Here is a 25,880-nt window from a genome sequence, read left to right on the forward strand (position 1 = left end):
CACCCAACTTCATCCACTGCAATTCAGGCTTTTATTTCCATGATCAAGACCCAGACAGGACTTCCCACCACCTCGGGCAAGACAGAGCTTTACGGCTCTCAAAGGGACACCATCCTCACTTTATTTACATCTGCTCACGGATTCCAGGCTGAAGGGCATGTTCCTGCCCATGTCCCATCTGCACCCCTAAGGGAAGCTGAAAGGACAGCGCCCTAACATTGAGAAAAATGGAGGCTCGGAGAGGGTTAACTGAGCTGCCCAAATATTATATAAGAGTTAAGTGACAAGGGTGAGAGGATACAGTTTTTCGGTTTCCAATCCAGGGCTCTGTGGATCTCCTCCTTTTTCTACAAGGCACAGCCACATTCTTGTAATCTGACCCTGGTCAACAGCAAGGTTACGAGGGCTGGCTCAAGACTGAAAAAAACCCAAAGCACAGGAAAAGTCTGTTTGTTAGCTCAAATGTACCAAGGTACATTTGATCATTACTAAGACTCTCCAAAGAAAAGGAAATGCGAGTGCCTAGAAGCTCCCAGCCCCCCTTCTGAGAATGGGCCAGCCTTACTTGTCCAAATTCCCAAACATGCAGCTCAGGCTAACGCTTACCCACTACTTGCTAAAGGACATTTTCTTCCAACCTGAGAAAAAAAGATGGGAAAACCAAGATTCTCAACTATAGTTTTCCATGAAGTTTAAAAGTCATCTTTCATTTGTGACCTGGGCACAGTCCCTCTCATGAGAACTCTGCTTTTGGTAGACTCTTACTACAAACCAAAGTTCATGGAAAGGAGGACAAAACAGTGACCCCCATAAAAATATCTGTGGGAAAAAGCTCTCTGAATATCTGACTAAATATTCCCATTACAGACATAAAACCAATACGTGTCCTTTTCTGAGCAGGAAGTTACATTGCTTAAAAAGAATTTGAGTAAGAAAACTTACCCCAAAGCTGGGCAAGATGTTATACAACTCTGACTGTGAAACACAGAATTTTTCTTATGAGTAACAGAAATAGGAAGAAATCCCAAATGCTAACAACCTTAGCCTTTCACCTGGTGCTCCCCAATAAGGACTGAACAGTTTTGAAATTTCTAAAACGCTTCAGTTGGTTCTGTGTAACAGAAAACAACTTTCTTCTTTATTTTGCAATTAAAATATTTAGAAAGCAAGTTAGAAACAGGAAAAATGTATTTGTTAGCTGAAAACGGATTACAAAATAGCACAGAGGCCCTGCTTAAACTATGTGAAAATCCAGATAAAATACGACACGAAAACAAAACTGGTTTCATCGGGGCAGTAGGATTATAGGTTATTTTAACATTCTTTAACACTGCCACACCATGTCCCTCCTTGAATAGCCTCTTACCACAACATCCAGACTGCCTGGGATGGGGGTGGGAAGCACATCACACAAAATTCCTGAGACTGGGTTCCCATTTATGAAGCCCACGTCGCTATCCTGTGTCACGGCCTCAGTCCCACAGTCTCTATATCGTTGCACTGGACCCCACAGTGTTCCGCAGAGGCTCTGCCACAACATCCACCCCTAGCCCACCTGCACATCTCCTGTGCTCTTTATCTGAAGTCACCTATTAGAAAGGATGCTTTCTATGAGCACATATGCTTTCTTTGAATACTTAGTTAGGTACCCGCCAGGCGCCAGCAATCCTATGAGGCAGGTACTCTCTGAGAGGTGACTGAACTTGCCCAAGGTCACACTAGTTCAAACCCAAGCAGCTCAGCTCCAGAGTCTGAAGGTTAAACCATGATGCAAATGAATGCTGCCACACAGGGTTATGACTAATGGACACTAGTCTTACTTTCAGTGGTTAATCTCCTTAAGAGTTATTAAATATTTTAAAGCTTTTCATTTATACACTTTAACCTACAAAACTACCATCCGTCAAAGTCAGATACTGGAGGCAGGGTGGTAAATAAGTAACCTTGATTCCTCTATAAACTAAGTCCTGGACAAAATACCTCACATACTTCATTTTGTTTCCCGGTATGCAGTCCAAGCAATCCCAGTATTTCATTCATGGACACTCGAGTGAGAACCACTGAAGTGGATCATCCTAAAAGGTTTCCTCCAGTTCTGAAAGCCCTAGAAACACTGAAACAAAGTGCTGGCCAGAAAACATTTTATTGTGGCCAAGAGGACTCATTCTCACAGAACTCCAACTCAAGGAGAGTCAGTCTCTCTTTCCTCTCTCTCCCTCTCTCCCTCCCTCCCTCTCTCTCTCTCTCTCTCTCTCTCTCACACACACACACACACACACACACACACACACACACACACACACGGAACCAAGGAGCTCAAGCAAGTTAGGGAGATGGCTACCAATAGCTAATCAGGGCTAGAGCAAGCAATCATATCCAGGCCTGACCCAAAACCTGTGCTTGAGACTGCCATACATTCTCACCCCAGTATTCCCAAGGTTAAAGATAAAGGAAAGGCAGGACCTTCTTGTGTAACCATTAAATAAAATGAGCAGCCATCCCCGTCCAGTCAGGCTGAGGCAAGGAGGCTGGAATTTCAAGCTCTTGATTCAACCACAGTATGAACTAGCAGCCTTCGTGTCCAGGGGGCCCTGCTTCCTGCTCACTCTCCTGCACAAACCAGACACACACCCCTTCACGGGGGAAAGAGCCCAAGTCCACTGCCATATCATGAGGGCAGGGGAAACACGTACACTCTCTGGAGAACGTGCACATGGTTCTGGCTGGCTGCTGCTCTCCCCCACCCTCCAAAACCCTGGCGAGAATGGCTTTCCTAAATCCTTACCTCCCAGGCTGCTCCCATCTGTTGCCTAGTCCTTGCCAGCCCCTTCCAGGCTCGGCTCCGATAAACAGAGACAGGGACAGTTTGCAGCTAAGTGGTTCTGGGGGAGAGAACAGCTTCTAGCACTCATGCAGACAGTGGGGTGATAAGGGTTTGAGTGAAGCTGCTCAGAAGAGCTGGGCCAGACCTAGAACCCATTCCTTAATAGGAACAAGAAGCCTGACCTGGGTTCTTGCCAGGGCTGGGGCAGGGAAGCCCAGGACTTCCCCCATAACCTAGAGGCTGGCACAGAGAGAGAACATGTGTCTTTGACTTTGCTTTCTAATCTCTAAGTCACAGAACAAACTACTGGCTAAATTCAAGGAAATTTGGTTCACAGTCATTAATATTAGTACTTCATGTTTGAAATGAAAAGGGAAAAGAACATATGATGAATGTGCTCACCTACACATCCCCACAGGCAACATTATACATGAAAGTGTCTGGCAGGATATGTTCTGGTCCCCAAGTGATTACAGTTCCCCAAAGCCTGGTATGGCTGACTTCCTCAAGTGGCATTTGTCATTTAAGATAAAATTAATCACTAAGTTCATTCTTCAAATAAACATGTACAGAACTTTCAGAAAAGGAGGAAGAAGAAAATGCGCAAATGATGGCAGGGAATTAACCCTCCCAGAGGCCATCTTGACCCTGCTTTTTGTAAAACTGACAACAGTTTTAGATGTTCAGTGTAAAAGATTATGTAGTTATAAAACAAGGCTGATAGATGTTTGAGGGCAGAAATGTCCCAGATCCATTTTCACTTTTGAAGGTCAGCCTGGCATCTGCAGTCAAACAGCCCAGAGTTAAATTCTGATTATGCTACCTACTAGCTGTGTGACCTTGGGCAGTTACTTGACCTCTCTGTTTCCTCATTTGTAAAATGGGGATGAAATTACCTACCACACCAGTTGTCTATCACTCAATGGGCATTCCATAGTTCTCCTTCAAGGATTCTGATTCCTCCAACACTAAGCACATTTCATTGCCCCTTTCATAAATTTGCTCTCTCTAGGAACTTGTCTATGCACTGCCTAAAACATCACCTCCAAAAGGAGGATCACAGGTTGACTGAGGATCACAAGTTGACTCAGTTAACTGCAGATATTAGCTTCTAACAAGCTTTGTGGGGTCCCTCTTCTCAGGCCCCCTATTTAAAATGGATCAACTTCACAGGCACCTGGGTGTATTACCTCAAACTGCTGCCCCTTCCTGCTCTGCACATCCAACCAAGGAGCAGAGTCCTGTGGACCCACCTCCATAATGTGACTTGTACCTCTGCCATCACCTCTCCTCTATTCTGCTCAGGCTCTGCCACCAGCCACTGTGATAGCCTGCCACCTTATTTCTCACCATGCTCCCAAATATGCCCTCTTCCTCAAGTACCCAGTCTTCAGCCCCCTGTACAAACACACATTCCCTGCTTATGTTCTTCCCCTGGTGTGGTCAGACCACCACCAACAGGCTGCTGCTCCCTCAAAGGGTAACCCTGACTGTGTTGTCTTCTAAAATTCCTTGGGGCACTTGTGTGGCTCAGTCGGTTTCGCATCCGCCTCTCGATTTCAGCTCCGGTTCATGGGCTCAAGCCCTGTATTAGGCTCCACGCTGACAGTGCGGAGCCTCCTTGGGATTCTCTCTCTCTCTCCCTGTCTCTCTCCAAATAAATAAACTTCAATAAAATAAAATAAAATAAAATAACTCCTCTCTTCTCCATTCCCAGAGCTGGAGCTCAGGGCTTCAGGGCCTCTCCCCCTTTTCTACAAGATGACCTACCCAGTGATATGTCCCAACCTAAACACCAGCCTCAGTCCTCCAGTTTTCCAACTCACACACCCTTGTGGTCCCAGCCAGGGCACTTCATAACTATTTGTGCTTCCCTTCAAACCATCTCCAGCCAACAGCCCCCACCCCAACACCATCCACGCTTTAACATCCAAACACAGCAAACACACTTCTCTTCCAGAAAATCTCAGCTTCTCTCTGCCATCTGCAGAGTGCCTTCCTTTTGCTAGGCCTTGATGGAGAGCTTCTACTCCTTCCAAATTAGCTCAAGTGTCACCTCCTGGCTGAAGCACCCACCTCGCAAGAGTTAGGGCATCCTCTCCTGATCATGTTGGCCTACACCTGGGCATATTGCATGATCACACTCTGCCACCATTACCCCCAGCATGTGGCACCTAAAAGTCATTCCGCATTTGCTGAATGGACAGATATTTTGGTCATCTGGCCAAGTTCACTGAGTAGAAACTGCATTAAACACATATACCTCTCCTCCAAAGAGAGGACACTGGGAAATCATGTATGAGCATGCTGGTAAATGACACACACGTATTTATATAAATCTGTCTCTCTTTTTAAAACACTGAAGTACAACAGAAAAAAATTTAAAGGATCTTTCTAGAATTGAGAGAGATGAATTTCAGAAGTAGTGAGCCCATATTAAACCTGAGAGCTCAGGATAAGATCTGAAGAAGTAAACAGGGGTGGACACTATAGCCCAGCCCCCCATCTCCCACAGTCAGCCCCAGACCCACCAAAGGCAACATACTTGTGGGTGTGCTTCGGGCACATCCTGTGCATGGGAATGCACATGCACAGGACTCAGTAGTGCTTCCAGGTGAGGGCTCCATCCCTCCTCCTGCAGCAGACCCTTCCTCTGTCCTATCCCAAAACAGAGGAGCCTCCACATCCCCTTCCTGGTGGGGAGCGGGCAAGTGGGGGAAGAACTGTTACCACCATCAAGGCCATGACGGTGAGTCACAGGGTGAACCCTAAAGGAAGGCAGGCCCTTAGTACAGACTTACAATTTGAGGGCACCCACTTCCCTAAGGCAGGAAATCATTTTAGAAAAGAAACAGTGAAGTGCAGGTAGTCACTTCCTGTGGAGCTTCACGTGTCTTGAAAGCCCTTGTTAAGAGCTGGACGTGGCTATGGCTCAGTAAGTACTTCCACTGGCAGTTGCAGGATCCTTGCACAAACGGTGTTATCTGGCATGCTCTCAATGGGCCGCCGAGACTTCTCTGACTCATCCTTCTGCTTCGTTGGGTTACATGGGATATGTTTCAGTCTGGGTCCAACCAGGAGGCAGAGACCACACAATAATTTAAGCACAAGTTTAAGAATATAGTAAGTGAGTAACTACAGGACGGAACAGAACTCCACAGAGTAGTCTCTGGCAAATGAAAAGTACCAGGAAAAGGACAAACGTGGAAGACAGCTTCAGAGCTTATTTGAGAAGGTATGGATGGCAGAAAAGTTCCCAGGTTCCCAGGCCAGAGATGGTTTAGTCACCAGGAGAGCAGGAACAACCCTCTGGGGTGCAGGCACAAAGCCTGGAACACATGGTGTCCCCATCAGGAGGATGAGAGAAAACAAACCTTTGAGACTGCTGGTGGGCATTCAGAGAGAACGAGGGTGGAGAGGGGGTCACCACACACAGGGAGTCCAGGATGTTGCTGGGACAAGGAAGTAGGGAGACCCCCTTCGGTGGCAGGTTAGCATGTCAATGAACGGCTTAGACAGGAGCAGCTCCTGGCTGCAGCCTGGGACAAAGACTGGGTGGCCAGTTCACTAGACCATGTCATGTGGTCTAGGTTCACTAGGCCAGTCATGACCATGGGGCTCCAGTATGAATATACATGGGGCTAATGACAGGGGCCAGGGAAGCAGTGGCCTGGGGTAGGCCCAGGCTCCCCTTCCTACCACTGTTGCCAGAGATGGAAAAAGCCATGCCCTGTAGGTACCTAGGAGTGCAAGAAAACCAGCAGGTTCTGTAGGAGAGTCTGCTTCTAGACACTGGGATCCAGGAAGGAGAATCCTACTCTTCTGCAACACCCTCTTCAGAGCCTCAATTTATACAAGGCAAAGGAAAAATATTTAAAGGCCCTGATCCATTTTCACATATCAGGCAACAAACAAAAACTGGCACAAGTTCTAGATCCCTAGATCACCAACCCAAATTCATCTCTAACTACAGTACTTTTATTGGAGTCTGAAGTTGGGAGCAAAGGTTTGTTATAAAACATGGGCCCTGTACAGTGAACTGGTAGACAGGCAACAAATACATAACAGTCCATTAGCTGATAGCAGAGGCCAAGGCAGGAACTGAGTGGGGCCAGTCTGTGGGCTCTGAGGCCACACTGGGAAGAGGAACTAGGTGCTGGTGGGCCCAGGGCCTCTCTGCTGGAAGAGGATGACTCATGCCTACGCCTAACTTAACAAGTGCTGTTGCTGGAGAGACTGTAGGAATGTGTTTTCTTTCACAGCCCCGCTATTTACAAAAAAAGAAGAAAAGAAAACTGGCAAAATCACAGGAATATGAAAAAAGGAAAAATGAAGAACTCGAGTTGGATGTGCACACTGATGACAAATACAGTTGACTTTTGCATTCACGGCAAATTAATTTCTGTAAAGCAGGTTGAGTTCACAGGGGAAAGAGCACAATCTGAGTAGTCTGTCTTCTATCGGTGGATCTCTCATACAGCTTTGTGGGAACATGGCTATTTGTTCTGGCTTATCAATCACTACCAAGGAGTTGTTCATGATTTTCCACATAATCGAAAAAAACCCTGATGAACAACCTCATAAATGCAAGTTTTTTGTCTTAGGATTTCCTTTGGAAAAACTACAGAGAGAACGCAATTTTTTTTTTTTTAAGTTTGCTTATTTATTTATTTAGAGCAGAGGAGGGACAGAGAGAGAGGGAGACAGAGGATCAATCCCAAGCAGGCTCTGCACTGTTAGCACAGAACCCAGGATGTGGGGCTCAAACTCACAAACCATGAGATCATGACCTGAGCTGAAACCAAGAGCCGGACCCTTAACTGACTGAGCCACCCAGGTGGCTAATTTAGAAACCAATCAAATTGTTCTCCTCCCCACCCCATCCATCTCCCCCACCAAAAAGAAAGGTCAGAACTGGTTTATCTTCACTGGACACTTAAGAGCATGGAGCCATCCACACTGATGTGGTCCACTGATCGTGGACACTGTCCTTTTTAGTCTTTACAAAAAATGGACATCTCCTTGTTTTAATTTACACTTTAATATGCTTCCGTCCTGGTTTTCCTACTCCTCATGCCCTTTCTCCTTTTCCTATGTCAGTGATTCTCCTCTCATTTAATCTTCTACAAGCTCAAAAATGTGAAGCAATTAGTCTGAGGTCATGGACCTAATCCCAGTGGAGCCAACATTTGGACCCTGGAGCCTGACCCTAAGACTAAGCTCTTATTCTTTCTACCACACAACACTGATGCTCAAGATGTCAAGAATCCCTAGATAAGCTTGGACTTAAAAAAAAAATAACTTAGGAATGAAAATCTTAATCAGCATGAGAAAGCAGCATTGTAGACAAAATCGCCTGTTGGGAACCGTTCACTGGTTTGAGGTGCCAAAGGTCCTGGTCTGGTAGTGTAAGCACCTTCCTTGATAGGGGTGAGGTCCCTGCAGATGTGTGTGAGGAATTTACCCACGCTATAGAATGAGAGACTGGCAGGGGCTGAAACTGGTCTAATCACATACTCTCCAGGCAAACTCTTGTGAGAGCTGTTTACACAGAGAAAATGTGACCTTTTTCTTCCCTTCCCCTCTAACACCACCGCCTGAAGCGAGGGATCCCAGCACGGCCCTCCATCCTGCTACAGGTTAGTGCACAGAACTAATCTGGCCCAGAACTCCACTCCCCCAGCTCTGAGAGGAAAGGACACCAGCCCTCACCAGAAGAGATGATCAAAGAGCAAACGTTGACCACAAAACTTTTCACTGGGTTTCTCCTTCACAAGCACACACATTCCACACAGAGATCATATACCAATTTCGTTATCAGAAAGAAGCTGTTAAAACTTTCCTTTCCAGGGCCTTATAGCTCATCTACTCCAATCAACTCATTTACAGAAGAGGAAATGAAGGCATCAAAAGGACGTCTTGTCCGACACATCCCCACAGGAACAATCAGGGCAGTGAGTCCAGCAGTGAGAATTACTGTCAGGGACAAAGTCTTTTTCTCATAGTCTACAGCTTCAGTGCTAGGACTTCAACATAAAAAACAAAAAGGCCAAAAGGCCAATTGCCCAGCACTGCCCGGAGTGGTACCATCCCTGATCTCCTCCCGTTGGGTATGTTTGTGGTACTTCCCCTTTGCTGCTGGAACCCCTAACACACATATTTATCTGACTTCCCCACACCTCCTTGCTAACAAGTCTGACACACCCACAGGATGTGGGAGCCTCAAGGACAAGGGCTGGGCCATATCAATTTCTGTATCTCTCGTGTCTGCCACTCAGACAATATATTGCTATTTTGTCAATGAATCTGAGGAAAAGAAGGACATAAAAGGGGAGGTGCAGTAAAGAAACAAAGACTAACTATAATTTTTTATTATTTTGGTCCTTATGATCAAGAATCAACATCACTCTAAACAAGTCATGGTTCAATAATTTTCACACACAGGCCCTACATCTCCAACACCCCCACCCTCACCCCCAGAGCACCCTACCTGGCCCCCCGGCTATCTGTCAGTCCAGGTCAGTCCTCTTCCTAAGGGTCCTAAGCCTTTTCCAAGTCCAGTGCTTTCCTCCTCAATGCCTTACCCCTCACTCATCAGAAGCAGTACATCACCTAAAAACATCTCAGGAAACAGTCTAATATGATTAAATAAATCTATAAACAAACATAGGCCCAAGGGTTGAAAGACAATTACAAATTAATAAAAATGCACAGGCATAAATTACAGTATTAGACTAGAAACAGAATCCCATTATATAAACGAAGTTATCAAACTGACCTTATATAAATGCTTCTGGAAATAACTAGGCCATCGGCCATGGCTTGGCAATTTTGATGAACAGAGATGGGGAGGGGAGGAGGTAATTTGGTGCCTGCTATGTGGACTCCTCGTGTCTACAGACACTTAAAACGAAAAGCTGATGAAATCATTAAGAAAGGATATTTTCATGTAAGTATTGGAGAAGAGATTACTGGCATTTTACATAGTAAAATACATGAAATTTTCACTTAAAGACTAACTTAACAAAATTAAAAGTTGACTCTCCTCAAAGTTTTAAAATTAACTTTCAAAATTACATCATTGCCCACCACTTAATTCCATGGGTTGTGATAAGTGACCACAAACAGAAGTAGGAATTTTTTATTTTAAAACAATCACTTTAATGTTAAGCACCGGGACAGCCAAATCCAATGTGGCATAGAGACTGACCTACGTCACTCCCAACAAGCTCGACAAACTTTCAGATCAACCACTGCCCTTCCCAATTTTATTAAATTATATTTGGCAATTCTTGTCCCCACAAAATGCAGAATTTCAGAGCATGTCCATCAATTTACTGCAACATAAAAGTTTACATCTGTCTTCCTTCCAAAATAAATAGATAACCTCCCCAAGACAAGAAAACGTTATTTGAACGTGCTGCAAACTGAGACTGTGTATGTCATATTAGACTTCTTTTGTAACTTTAATATTTAAATTAACACCAATGACATGCATTGTGTTTGTTTTAAGTAACTGAAAAGTTGCCTTGGGAAGTCTCGATTTCTTGGCTGCTAGGATGAGGGTTTCCAATGCCACGTTTTCGTAAAGAAAATCTGCCCTTCATTACAGTGAAGGTGACACCAAGGGGCATGAGTTACTGTGCCTCCAGGACTCTAAAAACATGCATAAAAACCACAGAAAGTTGTACAGAATTGGCATGGGCAGAGATTTAAATGACAGTGTATTAAAATAGAAAAAATCAACAGATCTAATATCTTGGAGGGGAGAGGGGAGACAAGAAAGGAAGGAATGGGCTGGAAGTACCAGACGCTCCTTTTAACAACAAACTGACAACTGCATACCAGCCCTTACCCATTCACTGTCCACGTACCAGGAAGCATGCCAAGGGCCCAACAGGATACTCAGTCCTGTGAAACGGTCACCGAGGTATCCTCACTTTACAGACAAGTCAATCGCTTCCAAAAACTGGCCTGAGGTTCCCAAGATGGTGAGTAAACAGAGGGAGAGTGGCAGAAACTGGGAACCCAGATGGGTTCCCAGCCCATAAGTTCATCCCAGTTGCTGCTAAACTTGAAGACAAGCATGGCACTGTGTGGTTGGCATGGGCAGGGTAGAGGGAGGTAGGCATCCCCATCGACATTAAGCACTCTCACAAAGACCATCCTAGATCGAAGCATGTCACCCTCAAAGTCCCCTCCCAGAGAACTCCTGGGCACCTGCACCCTTGTGCAACAACTGAACAACTCCTGTCCTTCCTACCCACACCTTTGCTCATGCTAGCTTCCCCCAGCCTGAAATGTTCATTCTTCTGTTTCTCAATCCTACCCTCATCCTTGAAGGCCGTGGTTCAAATTCCACCGCCTCCTCCATGAGGACATCCTCTATTCCCTCAGTGCACACTGTATTTAATCTTACCTCCTGGCACTCGGGATCCCCCCCAAAACTGGAGGCTCTCAAAAAGAGTACCAGGTGGGAATGCAAGCTGATGCAGCTACTCTGGAAAACAGTATGGAGGTTCCTCAACAAACTAAAAAGAGAACTACCCTACAACCCAGCAATTGCACTACTAGGTATTTATCCAAGGGACACAGGTGTGCTGTTTCAAAGGGGTACATGCACCCCAATGTTTATAGCAGCACGATCAACAATAGCCAAAGTATGGAAAGAGCCCAAATGCCCATCGATGGATGAATGGATAAAGAAGATGTGGTATATATATATACACAAAGGAGTATTACTCGGCAATCAAAAGAATGAAATCTTGCCATTTGCAACCACGTGGATGGAACTGGAGGGTATTAGGCTAAGCGAAATCAGTCAGTCAGAGAAAGACAAATATCATATGACTTCACTCATATGAGGACTTTAAGAGAAAAACAGATGAACATAAGGGAAGGGAAACAAAAATAATATAAAAACAGGGAGGGGGACAAAACATAAGAGGCTCTTAAATACAGAAAACAGAGGGTTACTGGAGGGGTTGTGGGAGGGGGGATGGGCTAAATGGGTAAGGGGCATTAAGGAATCTATTCCTGAAATCGTTGTTACACTATATGCTAACTAACTTGGATGTAAATTTTTTAAAAATTAAAAAAAAGAAAAAGAGTACCAGGAACTAGTTACCTAGAGCCCACTCCTCAACCCCAGTAGTGTTTCCCAGCCCAAATGGTCAGGGGAGCCAAGACCCCACTCTCCTCAACTCCGAGGGAGGCAGGACCAAGGCGCCCACCACACATGTGCTGTAGCTGTGAGGTGAAAGCAAACCGACCACACAGAGTAAATGCCAGGTGCTGCTCCTCACACACACACGGAATGTCCAATTAAACCAGGCTCCCCTGGGATGCCACCTCTTCTCCAGAGTCAGGGACCATCCTCATCCCAGTAGACAACCTTTCTAGTGACAAGTGACCCTAGGGTGGCAACTTCAGAACAGGGTACCAAACAAGCGAAATACATCCCCCCCCCCCCCAGTTCCCTTCCCCTAGCTTCCTTTCCCTTTCCTGCCTCTTCTCCTTTCCTCTAATGTTAAATATCAAGAAAGTTACTAAAAGGAGCCTGAGGATTGTTTTTAAATTGCTTTTTCAGATATCAAAATAAGTCATACGGATTTAAAATACCTATCACCAAAACTGGTATTTTGGCCTTTTATCCAAATGTTCTATTAAAAGAGGGGCTGTTCAACCAAAACTCAGGTCCACATATTTAAAGAGACGAAATGGTAACACTTCTTTCTTTGGCCACCTGCCAGGAAAAATTTATGTTGCCAAAATAAAAGAGAACATGTTTCCTCAATATAAGAGCACAGGACAGAACAGCTTAGAAACTGGGCCTCTTTGACCAAGCGGTTTAAATCATCTAATTTTAAGTATATCTGTGAATGTCACCTTCACATGTCACAGGCTGTCATCTACTTGGAAATATCAGGACCACAGCAATCCACGTCCACCCTCTGCCCACTTCTCGCTCCGCATTGGGCAAAACATGGGGGAGCCCCATGTTTCGACATGGGGGTCGAAACACTCTCATGGTTTCTACTTGTCCAACTGAGGAGCTGAAGGTGTCACAGGCCTTGCCCTCCCGCTCTGGGTGCTGCCCACACAGCCTCCCACTCATGCGTGGGGCAGGGACGAAAAAAGAAATGTCATGCTGAAACCAGTGACAGCCACCTGAGGCTTCATTATATCACTCTCTGTATCTGTACTAGTTTGAAAATCTCCATTATAAAGAGTTTTTTTTTTTTTTATAAAGGCTCCATCAGAACCTTAAGGGAAAAAATTCAAAAGAGAAACAGTTAAAAATAGGAGTATTCATGAGAGATATTTTAAGTTCATTTGAAGAAAATAATTCCTTATGTGGTGATGGGAAGAAAAATAAAATAGCTACATCTCATTTACTATAAAGAATAAATGCTACATAAGTTCCTTATACATAAGCATCAAATTCAGCCATAAAATAATAAATGCAAAATACATTTCTTTAGTTCCAAATGTTAAATATTTAGAAAAGATGGTATTTGTAACAAACCCAATTTGACCCTTTCAGTGCTAAAACAAATATATTTGATTCTAAAAACGTCACTAGGCCTCCCAACAAACAATCTAGAGCCAGACTTGAAGGTTGTTTTGTTTCTTTGTTTGTTTGTCTTAAAACCACTATTGTGTTACTCTCTGATCAGGACTCAAAAGCAGTAGTTCAGAGAAGCTCTTGGATGTTAAGTGCTTTCAAAGAAAATAAACACCAACAGAATTCTGAAGCACAAATTAAAAGCCTTATCAAGTTTATGGTGCATAGAAATAACCTTACTGGAGTGTTAACACTTTCATATTCATGATGGCATTGGATTTTAACAATCAACATGTAAGATTGGCAGTGCAGGTTTTTTCCTATTTTGCACGGGTGGGGGAGGAAACAGAAGCTAAGTTGGGTTGCCATGGTTACAAAGGTGTGTGTGTGTGTGTGTGTGTGTGTGTGTGTGTGTGTGTGTGTGTGTGTGTGTGTGTGTGTGTGTGTGTGGTTTTTTGGTTTTTGTTTTCCCCTGAAGTCAGCCCTGGGACCAAAATCTACTTCAAGTTCTCCACAAGGACCACTCTCCCCCTGACAGTAAGTCACTCCCCAGCCTTCCTAAGATTACCATCCCCTGTGACAGCCCTTGCTGCTCCCCTGGGGTCCCGTGTATCAATGGTGGATCTCCACTTTCTCCTTCACCTTCCAACTCTCCCTCCCAGTGGCTCCAGGTGCAAGCTTCTCCTTCCCTTCTCTGCCAATATTCTGAAAAGGTTCTGCTCCTGGTCATGCCCTTTTATATGCCCGGACCTTTCCAATTCCCTTCATCCTCTAGAATCTTCAGTCCTCAGCCTCTCCTGGCTTCCCAGAGCACCTAACACTGCTGACCACCACCCTTGCTTCCCCCTCCCCCCAACCTCAAATTCAAGACCACCCAACCTGGATTCTCTTCCTGGTTCTCTTGCATCTTGGCAGCTTTGCTCCTGGCCCCATGCCCCAAAACTGGTGCTCTCCACAGTTCTGGGCTTAAGCCTATATTACTGGGTCTTCCCTCGCTCCTGTCCCCTGGACGCTCTGAGACACCACTAGAGCCTCCAATGTCCTAAATGTTAAAAAGCTCCCCCATGTACCTATATCTGTAGCTCACCCCCTTCACACTTCCCTATACTGGTTTTATCTCTCAGTCTCTTTCAAATATATCACATATTCACACTTTAATCCTGTACTATCCCTGGCCTGGTTTGGGCCCTCAGATTTCCCCCAGAAAGACTGATGAAGTGACCGAATTCAACAAGTAGCAAGCACGTATTTTCACTGAGTAGTATTTAAAACAGACAAATAATGGGGTGCCCAAATGGCTCAGCTGGTTGAGCATCCGACTTTGGCTCAGGTCATGATCTTGCAGGTCATGAGTTCAAGCCCCATCGGGCTCACTGCCATCAGTGCAGAGCCCACTTCGGATTCTCTGTCCCTCTATCTCCGCCCCTCCTCTGCTTATGCTCTCTCTCTCAAAAATAAATAAAAACATTTTTAAAAAATTAACTAATGAACAGACAGCCAAGAATAAAGTTATGTGGTCAATTACCATAAGGTTGATAGGAACTTACACAAATATAAAGGACAGTACAGATAAGGATAAGGACAGTCAGACAAAACCTCTCTTCTCAGCGAGAAGGTAGCAGGAGTGGGGCATGATAATTCCAGAAAGAGAGAACAGCCAGTGCAAATGCCAGAGGCAGGATAGCACAGAGGCCAGTGTCACTGCAGTAAACTGAACCAACAGCCTGGTAGGTAACAGAAGAACTTTGGCTTTATTCTGAGGGGCAGTAGGAGCTACTGTGTCAAGAAGCATATAAAGTAATTTCAATTGTAAAGATTCCTCCACCTTCTTTCAGAGAATACACTGTTGTAGGGCAACTGGAAAAAAGGTTCCCCATCAGGAGGCTGTAAAATGACTCAGGCCCATAATCACACCTGCCTTGCATCCATCTCATCTTCCTACATGCAAGCTTGACCCTGAGATGTCACCACATCCTCTCCACAAGAACTTTCCATGGCTCCCATGACCTCCATTAGCTATCAAGTGCCACTTCTTTGCATGGTCACTGAGCTTGCACCGTGTCCTATTACCCTTTCCTAAACACCCGGACCTCTAAACCCATGAAATCACCTGCTGTTTCCCTGACACACTACCACAGGCCTGAAATACCTTTGCTCTCCTTTCTCTGCCCTCTGAAAAGTTATTAACTCATCGGTGAAGGCTAAGTTCAAATACCACTTCCTCAGGAAGCCTTTCTTGGCTACCTCCAAAACTGCACATTGCTTGCACCTCTACCAGAGCATTCTTTCATGGGTTCCAGGTTAGAGGTGTAACAGACGGCTAACTCGAGGGCAAGAACTGTGCCTGGACCATCTAGGAATACACATGGGGCCAAGCACAGTGCTAGGCACACACTAAGTGCTCAGTTAATGCATGCTGATCAAGTGAATAAAATGCTCATCTGATTACACATCATCTTGAGGTCTTAGGGGGAGGGGGTCCCAAGGACAGATTTTCGCTCTCAGCTGCTGTAATGTGGAGGACAGGGGACCTGATGGGAGTGTTGGGGGACTGCATGCCTAACACACCTGACAATGGTATGGCCACAAGTAGGGGCCAGGCTGGGTATGGATTTGAACTCAAGCCTTCAAAGCCTCCTGCCCTCTCAGTCAGGTCTAGGCAGGCCACACAATCTGTTTTAAATTTGCCTAGGGGCGCCTGGGTGGCGCAGTCGGTTAAGCGTCCGACTTCAGCCAGGTCACGATCTCGCGGTCTGTTGAGTTCGAGCCCCGCATCAGGCTCTGGGCTGATGGCTCAGAGCCTGGAGCCTGCTTCCGATTCTGTGTCTCCCTCTCTCTCTGCTCCTCCCCCATTCATGCTCTGTCTCTCTCTGTCCCAAAAATAAATAAACGTTGAAAAAAAAAATAAAAAAAAATAAATTTGCCTAAAGTATCAGCAATGTGTTTTTCATAAGCCCCGTCCAGAAGTGTACGGATACAAGAAAAGAACCTAGAAGGATCCAAACCAAGTTAACAGTCGTTACAGTGTTAAGAGATGGTGGCATTAATTTTATTTGCCTTTACCTGACCTTGATTTTTCTCCCTAAATAAACATCATAAGGAAAAAGTCTTTTAGAAAGAATGCCAGAGCACCACCCAAGTTACATTTAAAGTATGTCTCCAAAAATAGAAAGTATCCAAAAAGCCCACCAAAACACTGAGAAAAGGAGACCACTGAATATATAATGCCACTTGCCAGGAAGATTATAGAAGCTGAAAATGTTTTGAATGGTTTGTCTGAGTATGCGATCATCTGAGCGTAACAACTGGTCCTGTGCTTTCACTTCTGAAACAATTATTTCACAAAATATAAAGCAGTAAACATTGTTCCGCATATCCCGGCCACTTACTATTGCCTCTTATCTAAACTCTTCCATAGACTTCATAATCAAGTGTAAACTGTCTTCCTTGCACCACAGCTCATTCCATGCAGGTGATTGCAAGTGACTGATCAGCTCTACATTTCTTTTTTTTTTTTTTTCAACTTTTATTTATTTTTGGGACAGACAGAGACAGAGCATGAACGGGCGAGGGGCAGAGAGAGAGGGAGACACAGAATCGGAAACAGGCTCCAGGCTCTGAGCCATCGGCCCAGAGCCCGACGCGGGGCTCGAACTCACGGACCGCGAGATCGTGACCTGGCTGAAGTCGGACGCTTAACCGACTGCGCCACCCAGGCGCCCCTCAGCTCTACATTTCAATGACTGTCATTTCATGACTTACAGAGGAAATGTCAATTAAAAATAATAGGAGATCAATTACTAAGACATAATACGTCTTATTTAAGCTGAAAGCTACATCAACAAAATATTAAATCAACAAAGACTTGGCTTCTAACTTCCAGTAAAAGATCAACATAACTTTTATAATGAAACGGCATATTAAAACAAGAAAGATATAGTTGCTTTAGTTATCATCCCTTGAAAGAAATAAAAGGGCGACAAAGAAAGTGTATGTCAAACACAGTGCTAGATACTGTAAGTGTATGATCACATGAATCTTCTTAGTAAATCTGAGAGCTTTATCTTCCCCCTTTCACAAATGAAGAAACACACAGAGAGGTTAAGTAACTTAGTTACAGGAATCACAGTCACACAGTGGCAGAAATGCAACTCAAAACCAGGTCCGTTTCACAAAAGACTCGACACTGTATGACTCTGTAATTCCACTTATATTAAGTTCAAGAACAGGCAAAATCAATCTCTATGAAAGGAGTCACATCTAAGATGATATGAAAGTTAGAATAACGGTTCCCTCTAGCGGGTGGATACAGACTAGAAAGGGGCACAGGCACCTTCTGGGGCACTGAAAATGTTTACTTCTTGAGCGAGGTGGTGGACACACATTCAGGAACTGTACATAGTATTAGGGCACTTTACACTTTACTGTATGCTATCTCTCAAGTTAAAACAATTTTTAAAAATCCTCATCTGACTCTAAGTTCATACTCTTAACCACTAAACCACCACAGAGCCACTGACAGACCCGGCCACACTCTAGAATTGATTTCCTCAGATAATCTTTTTTTTTTTTTTTTTTTTAATATTCTGGTGAGCAATGTACATCCTAATCACATCAGAGTGAAGACACTGGAACAATAAACCTGCTTTTAAATGCCACAGAATGAAAAGTAGAAAGTATCAATTTCCTGGCTACTAGGAATTTCCCCTCTGTAGCCACATCAGAATACAATGTTCGCAGATGCACAGAAAATTTGTAACCAAGTTATCTATGGAAATACCTAAAGCTAAAATTACACAAAATATTTCAAGACACGTTATAACTTTATCAATAGAATCAAAAGAAATTTGAATTCTGTCACAAAAATTAAGGCAGGCAGGCCAAAGCTGATGGGCAAAGAACATAAAGCTCACAGTAGGGGCCACACATAATAAGTGCAAAATCTCAGCTTAGTGTTCTAACACACAGAAAACTGGTCCATACAATTAACTTTTTCCAGCAGTAAAGTTACTGTACCACATATGCCCTAATAACAAATTCTCCATTAAGTAAGTACAAGTTCTTCCCACTGAAGTTCTGTTCAGACTAGCAAAGCCTCATCACCGCTAGGTGATGATGAAATCATTACATCAATTCTCTCAAAGTCTTATACCACACACAGATACATCTTATTCAAACAGTAATTGCCTCTCCAGAGAGAGGAATTTATTCATCCTACAATTTGGAGATATCTTTGGCAAGTACCTAGTAACAGTTATCCCACCTGAGCGGGGAGTGGGGTGGGGGCAGGAGACAGCTGTATCTTACACACCTGTTGGGTATATGTGCTGTGGTCTTACTGGGTACTTTCGATTGTGTCAGCCAGGAAACCTAACTTTCAAATTGCCACAGCCCAATTTAATTCATATTTTAACGTTCTGTATACACTATAATTGCCAGGCAATTGACTGAAATGATTTTACTTCTCCCTGATCATTTGCATATAAGACCAAAAGGCCTTTAGGAGAATTTTTCATGACTGGTAACTTATACACCATGAGTGGACATGTTGCAATAGATTATATAACCGAATATTATCCCAGATGCAAGAATCTTAATGTTTATAAAAGTATACATTGGCATTTATTAATTTTTAAACTCTTTAACAAACTTTTCAACAAACGGTCAAAAAAACTAAGTAAAGTTAATATTGTAGCTATTAAGCAAGTTAGAAAGAATTAAAAGCCCTGACCCAGTATGTTAAGAACAGAGTATGCTTCAGCACATTCACAGCACTGGTCAGGATCCTTAAATTATTGTTTAAAAAGAAACAAAACAAAACAAACAAACACAAAAACATTACCAGAAAACATTAAAACTTTTCAAAGTTTCTCTAAGAAACAATGGATTCATCTTTTCTCTTATTCCAGCATCAGCTGAAAAAGCCCCACACATTTCTATCCACAATATCTTGGCTTTATACCAACAATGCATCATGTAAAGCAGAATGATCCATTTTTTTTACATTCTTATTCATTTCCTAATATAAGTCCTTTTTTCCCAATGTACCTCTAAAAAAAGGCACACATTTGGACAAATTGTATAGTGAAAAATCAACCATGAATTATCAGTTCCATTTTCCTACTTTAGCAAAACTGTAGTATCTTAGAATCAGAAAAATCTAAATTGTGTTTTTTTAAACAAGGAACTCTTCAAAACTATAAACCATTACTCAGCTATCCATCAGCAACCCCCCAAAAATCATAACTTTTACAAGCATATGTTTATTTTCATCAAAAGATTACTTCATTCCCTGGACTTTAAAAGCTTTATCTCCATCTGCCAAATTTGGCTGATTTCAGACAAATCTGAATGGTTCCCAGTTACTGTGTCTGGTAAAGGGGAAGTTGATGCCTAGCGGAACTTCTATATTGATTACACAATGACCACCACTTATTAAGTGCTCAACTCCCATAATGCAGAGCCAGGACTTCGGTAAACATTATCCTATCTGTCCTAAAAAACAATCTGGTGGAGCAGGTGTTACCATCCCCAAAACCAGTTATGGAAAATAAGGCTGGGATGATCAAACCTGCCCTAGGTCACTGAACAGTATGTTGCAGAATCGAGACCAGTGAACAGAGAGGGTGGGAACTTGAACTGTTCTGGAGAATTAGGTCTTGCATCATACACATGTCCTCTGCACAAAAACTAAATGAAGAGCAGTGAGCCCCTGCTGTTGGGATACGGCCATAAAGGAAAAGAGCATTTCAAACTGAAAAGTTTCAACATTGTAATTTCAAACATTAGATCCAAAGATAAAGGCATTGGTAAAGGCTGCGCAGAGCAGAAAGCTTTACTTGTAGAGAGTTCTATAGGGTTCTGCACTTCCCTCGTCTTAAAATCTAATCTGATTTAAGAGCACAGGGACTCTAACACTCTCCCAAATTCCACCAGGCTTAATAACCTCTATTCAAACGAAAGAGAAGTGAGAACTAGAGCAGTGGGAAGAAGTGACCGCCCAACCCTGTCTGTCCTCCCACCGGGGTCAGCTGTCAGATCCGCATGGGTGCGACCAGCAGACAGCTGGGCTCCAGAGCCCTTCGACTGGGCTAGGCTCGGGTCTCCCCTACTTCCCAGTCCCAATCCTGACTCCGTTGGCCACCTCCGGAGGCAAAATACACCGGAAGAATTTGTCATAACAAGTAGACACCCATATTCACCAACTGGTTTAGCAATCTGAAATCTACATCAAGGCTCCAACAGGGAGGGGCAGGAGAATATGGTATAATTGTCCTAAACTATCTTTCTACGAAGTTGGGAAGGTTCACGAGGCCATGAGGGTAGAGAAGCAAAGACAAACATACCATCTCTACGTTTTAAGGAGGAGAGGGAGCCTCCTCGCCCTGATTGAAAATGTATTATTTTCAGAGGTAGGCTTCCACGCCGTGACACGTGTGGGGAGATAATGGGTTCTGGGGCTCCCCTGCCCTAAGTGCAAAATACCGTACTCTGGAAATTAAGGTGACTTGGTTTTATTGCCTCCAGAAGAGTCCGCCTGCCGTCCCGGGACAGCCTCCAGGACCCCCGCCCGCGGCCTCAGCGGGGTCCCACCCCGCGCCCCCACTCCCACCCTTCCAATGAGAGGTTTCGCAAGGGCCTGCCTTACACGCTCCCGGCAGCACCCACCCATCCCCCTCCCCAGGTCTCAGGCAAGTAGCCTGGTTAATCATTCAACGCGGGCGGCGTGAAACATTTTTTTAGAGGTCAAAGCGAAAGGTTCTCCCTAAGTTTCACAGTAACCAGCCTTTGGGGACCCGGAGGTGGCAGCGGCTGGCAGATGGGGGCGGGGAGCGGCTGCTGGCGGCTATTTGGCTCACAAAACACCTGATCTCCCCATGCGGCACCCGAGACCAGCGCAATGAGAGGGTGGGGTGAGGGTTGCGAGAGCGAAATCACGCACAGCCCCCTATCCAAACCGCCCGTGGAAGCCAGGTGAGGACGCGGGCCCCAGATGCCGCTTCGCAATGCCTGCATCACCCAGCGCGGGCTCCCCCGGAAGTTGGGGTGCAGCGAGGAGGGGGGAATGTCCCCCGGCCCCGTGGGGGTGGGGGTGGAATAGGGCAAGAGACTCAAAAGACACGCTGCTGCTGGTTTTGTTATCCTCCTCCTCTAGGGTAAGAAAGGTGGAGGAAACGGGGGACGCCTAAATGCGGCGGGAGCCACCCAGGAATGGTTTCCTCCTCTGGGGCGCCAGCACGAAGCCGGAACCGGCGAGGATCTGGATTGGGAGGGAGAGGGGTCAGTGCGGAGCAGTGGGGAGCCGGGAGCAGAGATGGAAAGGAAGCGGAGAGGGCTTGGGGAGGTGGTGGGGGAAGGGAAGGGCGGAGGGCGGGGGGTGGGGGGGCACACCCGCCCGGCCTTACCTTGTCCGGGAGCAGCTCCTGCTCAGCGGGGCGGGGGCGGGAGATCCCGGCCACATCCACGTCCCGGCCGCTCGGCGCGGCTCAGCCCGGCGACCGCCGCCGCTCACGCTCCATGCGTTGCACCGCGACGGGCGGCCCAGTGGTGTCGGCGGCGGGGAAGTCACCGGCACGGCTCGTCTCCAGCACTTGTTGCCGCCACTGCCACCGCGCCTCTCACTCCCGGCTCCGGCTCCAGGCGCCGCCACCGCCTCTGGGCGCCCGGTCCGGCCCCGCCTTCGCCCCGCCCCACGCGCCAATCAGGCCCGGCACCGCCCCTCACGTCACCGCCCAGCCCGGCCCGCCGCCCCGCGCCCCAAGTTTGGGGAAGGCCGTGCGTCAATCTGTCTGCGAGTTGGCGCCCGAGATTCGCCCAGTCTCGTGCTTCTCCTCACTTCCGGGGACCATCTGGGACCCCCAGGTCTACACGTGGGCAGTAAAGGGTTAAGCCGGGGGAAGGGGACCCCAGGAAGTAGACTCCCTCGGAAAAACACGGCAGTTTGACCGTATCCCCAAACCCGGTCTAGCCTATATCCCTCCAACTGCAGGTTGCCCCTCTTGTGGTACGTCTGATGTTGGGGGACTAAGCACATGGCCAGGGGAGCACTCCAGTGACCTTAAATGGCCAGAACCAGTTTGTAACTGCGCCTATACAGGACCACAGCCGCCGTTCCGGTGTTTGGGTGCGTGCGCCCCCGCAAAACCCGGGGTTCCACTGAGTAAGGGGGAACCAGGGCCAGAATGGGACTTGACCATTGCTCTCTGCCCACGTGCCCATAACCCGCCGCCACCTCTCGGATACCCAAATGACGCCCTAGAGCCCAAGGCCTACAGTGATGCCCTACTTGGCATTGCCGCCCGATCTTCGGATTTATGAGGCCGCCCACTAATTGGTGAGGGGGAAGTTTTAGTTCTCCTTGCGGTGTCTTGCAGAGAATTTCCTCGAGGTTCCACGCGAGTCTTGAAAGCCAGAAATAAGGTGTCCAGACGCTGCGCCTCCAACTCGCACCGCGGCCCAGAGGAGCTGGGCGGACGCCTGGGAACTGCCTAAATGGCTGAACTCTGACGCTCACACCTTCGGCTCCCCGCTGCGGGGTGAGGATTTGGGGCCGACGACACACACCGGCCGAAACACCTGGAACCATAGACGCATCCTCCCAGCCCAGCGCCCCCGCTGGCTCGCCAGAGCACTGCATTTTAAGGCGAGTCCCAGCCGCTGTGAAAACAACTTTGGGGAGCCCCAGGTAAGCCCTGCGCGACCGCGTGGGGAGGTTGCCCAGGTCTGGAAGGCCCAGCGCAGCCAGCTCACCACTGGCGGCAGGCACACTTGAGAGCACCTCCCTCTCTTGGTCCTTATCTCTTCAGGAAGAAAAAGGTCTCCTTTACATAGCCAGACTGAACAATTAAGGACACGACACCCTCAAATATTTGCATTTTTCGGAAGGCTTTCTGAGGTGGAATTAGCCGAAGGGGAAGGAATTGCAAATGTAGGAATTCAGGGACCCGTGAGCTCAGCCCACTTGACTGTGGACCCTAACTCTTCTCCAAGCTCAGAGTAGAACACTTTGCTGCTGGATGCACGGAGCCACGTGGGTGCACTCTTCTAGAAACAGGAATTCAGAGCCAGATCTGGGAAAGTTTTTATTTTCAGCCTTCAGAACGTTTTGCTTTTATGTTGATCACATGGTTCTCTTAAGACTGAGACATAAAAGTCCAAGAAACAAGTTGGATTTTTGTATATTCATAGAAAAACAAGAAGGATGCACACCGACTGCTAACCACGGTTACCCCAAGTGTGGGATTGGAGTGTGGGAAGCGGGGAGATGAATTTTATACCCTTACTGACTTTGAATTTTGTATTTTTCCAGTGGTATTAACTCTCTTAATTTAGAAAGCTAATAACACATTTTTAAAGAAATATAGGGATTAGAAATTCCTAAAAAAATTTTTTTTCACATGTATTCATTTTTGAGAGACACAGTGTGATTGAGGGAGGGGCAGAGAGAGAGGGAGACAGAATCCGAAGCAGGCTCCAGGCTCTGAGCTGTCAGCACATAGCCCCACACGGGGTTTGAACTCACACGTGGGGAGATCATGACCTGAGCTGAATTCGGACGATTAACTGACTGAGCCACCCAGGTGCCCTTAGAGATTAGAAACTCTTTAAGAGTACATAAAGTATAAATTAATAGACAAACAAAGCCTATGTCTTTCATTCTGCATCAAAGTAATTAATCCTGAGTCCATGTTCCTTGGTTTAAATAAAGGTATCTCTATGCTGCCTTTCTGATTAACTACTGTGATAAGACCAGACTGACATCTGAAGATTTTTCTGTGCCATCAGATTGATATATTGTTTCTAAGCACATAAGGGCATTCTCTCCATCCTGCTATTAATTAATGCAGTTGGGAGTGTATCTATAACAGTTAACATTGTTCCTTGGGGAGAATTACTCAATGCTAAATTCCATACCCCACTTGGCGGTAGTCTTTACACTTGGGTTGGGTCCTGGGTCCATCATCCATAGGTAAAGATGTATTATTTATTTATTTAACAAATATGTGTTGACCACCTACTAGGTGCATGGCACAGTGCACAGTGCCGGGCACTGGAGTGGTGAATGTGGTAAAACACTTCCCTCTCGGAGCTCACAGTCTAGCTGGAGAGAGAGTTTAACAATGAAGTGCATTATTGGGGTGCCTGGGTGGCCTAGTCGGTTAAGCATCCAGCTCCTGATTTCAGCTCATGGCACTATTTCACAGTTTCTGAGTTCGAGACCCACATCAGGCTCTGCGCTGACAGCGTGGATCCTGCTTGGGATTCTCTGCCTCCTTCTCTGTCCCTCTCCCCCACTCACGAGCTCTGTCTCCCTCGAAATAAATGAATAAACATTTTAAAAAACACAATCACATGCGCTATCAATTATATAATTGCAATTGTGATATGGGCCAAGGAAGCTCAAGGTGGTGTGACCATTTGGGGAGTCCAAGAGGAGGTGACATTTGAGTTGAGCTCTGAAGAGCGAGCAGGCAGAGAGGAGAATGGAGGAGAGTTCCTGGCTGGTTTAGACTACAAAGGGAATGTGGTTGAGGGAGAAGTTGGAGAGGTAGGCAGGGGCTTGATTTTGTAGGGCCTAGAATACCATTTTCAGTAAGATCACTCTGACCACAATGTGAAGAAGGAATAGGGAAGAGGGAGAAAGGGGGTTGAGAGACAGGAGGCTGTTGCCAAAATATAAATGAAAGGGGCTGTTTAAGTGGTAAAGCAAATGGAGAGAAGTAGATACCAACAAAACTTGGTGATTGCTTAACTGGGGAGGACTCAAAGAATACTCCCAGTTCTCTGCTTCTTCAACGTTTATTTATTTTTGGGACAGAGAGAGACAGAACATGAATGGGGGAGGGGCAGAGAGAGAGGGAGACACAGAATCGGAAACAGGCTCCAGGCTCTGAGCCATTAGCCCAGCGCCTGACGTGGGGCTCGAACTCACGGACCGCGAGATCGTGACCTGGCTGAAGTCGGACGCTTAACCGACTGCGCCACCCAGGCGCCCCATCTGCTTCTTCAACCAGATGGCCAGCGATGCTATTTTCTCAGTTGGGGGGCCTTCAGGGAAAAGGATTGAGAAAACCTTCCCAATGTTCACATTTGATCAAGGTGGGTCTGAGGTGCCTGTGAGACATCCAAGTGGAGATGTTGAGCAGGTGGTTGGTTGTAGTATCTGATGTTCTGAGGAGAGGCTGGAGCCAAAGTAATAAGTGTAGAAGTGGTAATAAAGCCAGGAGAATGAGGTGGTCTCCTAAGAGAACAGAGAGTTTGACCAGAAGAATGCCTAGGACTGAGCCCTGAGGAACTCTTAGGTAAAAGCTGGACTGGGGTGGGGGAGGGGCCTTGGTGTCTTAGTTGGTTAAGCATCCAACTTTGGCTCAGGTCATAATCTTACTGTGAGTTTGAGCCCCACACTGGGTGCTGTGTTGACAGCTCAGAGCCTGGAGCCTGCTTCAGATGCTGTGTCCCCCCATCCCTCTCTGCCCCTCCCCCGCTTGC

The 25,880-nt window shown here is 46.0% G+C and overlaps 2 protein-coding genes and 1 long non-coding RNA gene across 8 annotated transcripts in view; 2 read left to right on the forward strand and 1 right to left on the reverse strand.

The window, feature by feature from the left end:
* B3GNT2 (UDP-GlcNAc:betaGal beta-1,3-N-acetylglucosaminyltransferase 2) overlaps positions 1-21,936 on the reverse strand; it is a 193,349-nt gene extending 171,413 nt beyond the window's left edge. For 2 of the 6 annotated variants that reach the window (XR_015249190.1, XM_025931724.2), the window contains exon 1: positions 21,797-21,936. The gene's annotated coding sequence lies outside the window, so the exon portion shown is untranslated. Of the gene's footprint in view, positions 1-1,989; positions 2,114-9,602; positions 9,742-16,626; positions 16,717-21,796 lie in introns of those variants that run through there. The other 4 variants (XM_086701020.1, XM_086701019.1, XR_015249191.1 and 1 more) reach the window with 4 other exon arrangements.
* Positions 1-25,880, forward strand: part of LOC147582489 (uncharacterized) — a 433,267-nt gene that overhangs the window by 125,828 nt on the left and 281,559 nt on the right. The gene's annotated exons all lie outside the window — the stretch shown is intronic.
* LOC147582490 (uncharacterized) lies at positions 21,603-23,136 on the forward strand. Its single transcript, XM_086699880.1, has 2 exons — positions 21,603-22,515; positions 22,766-23,136. Exon 1 carries the CDS (start codon positions 21,603-21,605, stop codon positions 22,278-22,280), a length of 678 nt encoding a protein of 225 aa, XP_086556006.1. The 3' UTR covers positions 22,281-22,515; positions 22,766-23,136.

The sequence above is a fragment of the Puma concolor genome, chromosome A3 (genome assembly GCF_028749965.1).
Source record: "Puma concolor isolate L17-30 chromosome A3, mPumCon1.1.hap2, whole genome shotgun sequence".
Classification (NCBI taxonomy): domain Eukaryota; kingdom Metazoa; phylum Chordata; class Mammalia; order Carnivora; family Felidae; genus Puma; species Puma concolor.

Excerpts from the sequence above, each read along its gene's own strand:
- LOC147582490 (XM_086699880.1), top strand. The coding sequence starts at position 21,603 with ATGGTTTCCTCCTCTGGGGCGCCAGCACGAAGCCGGAACCGGCGAGGA.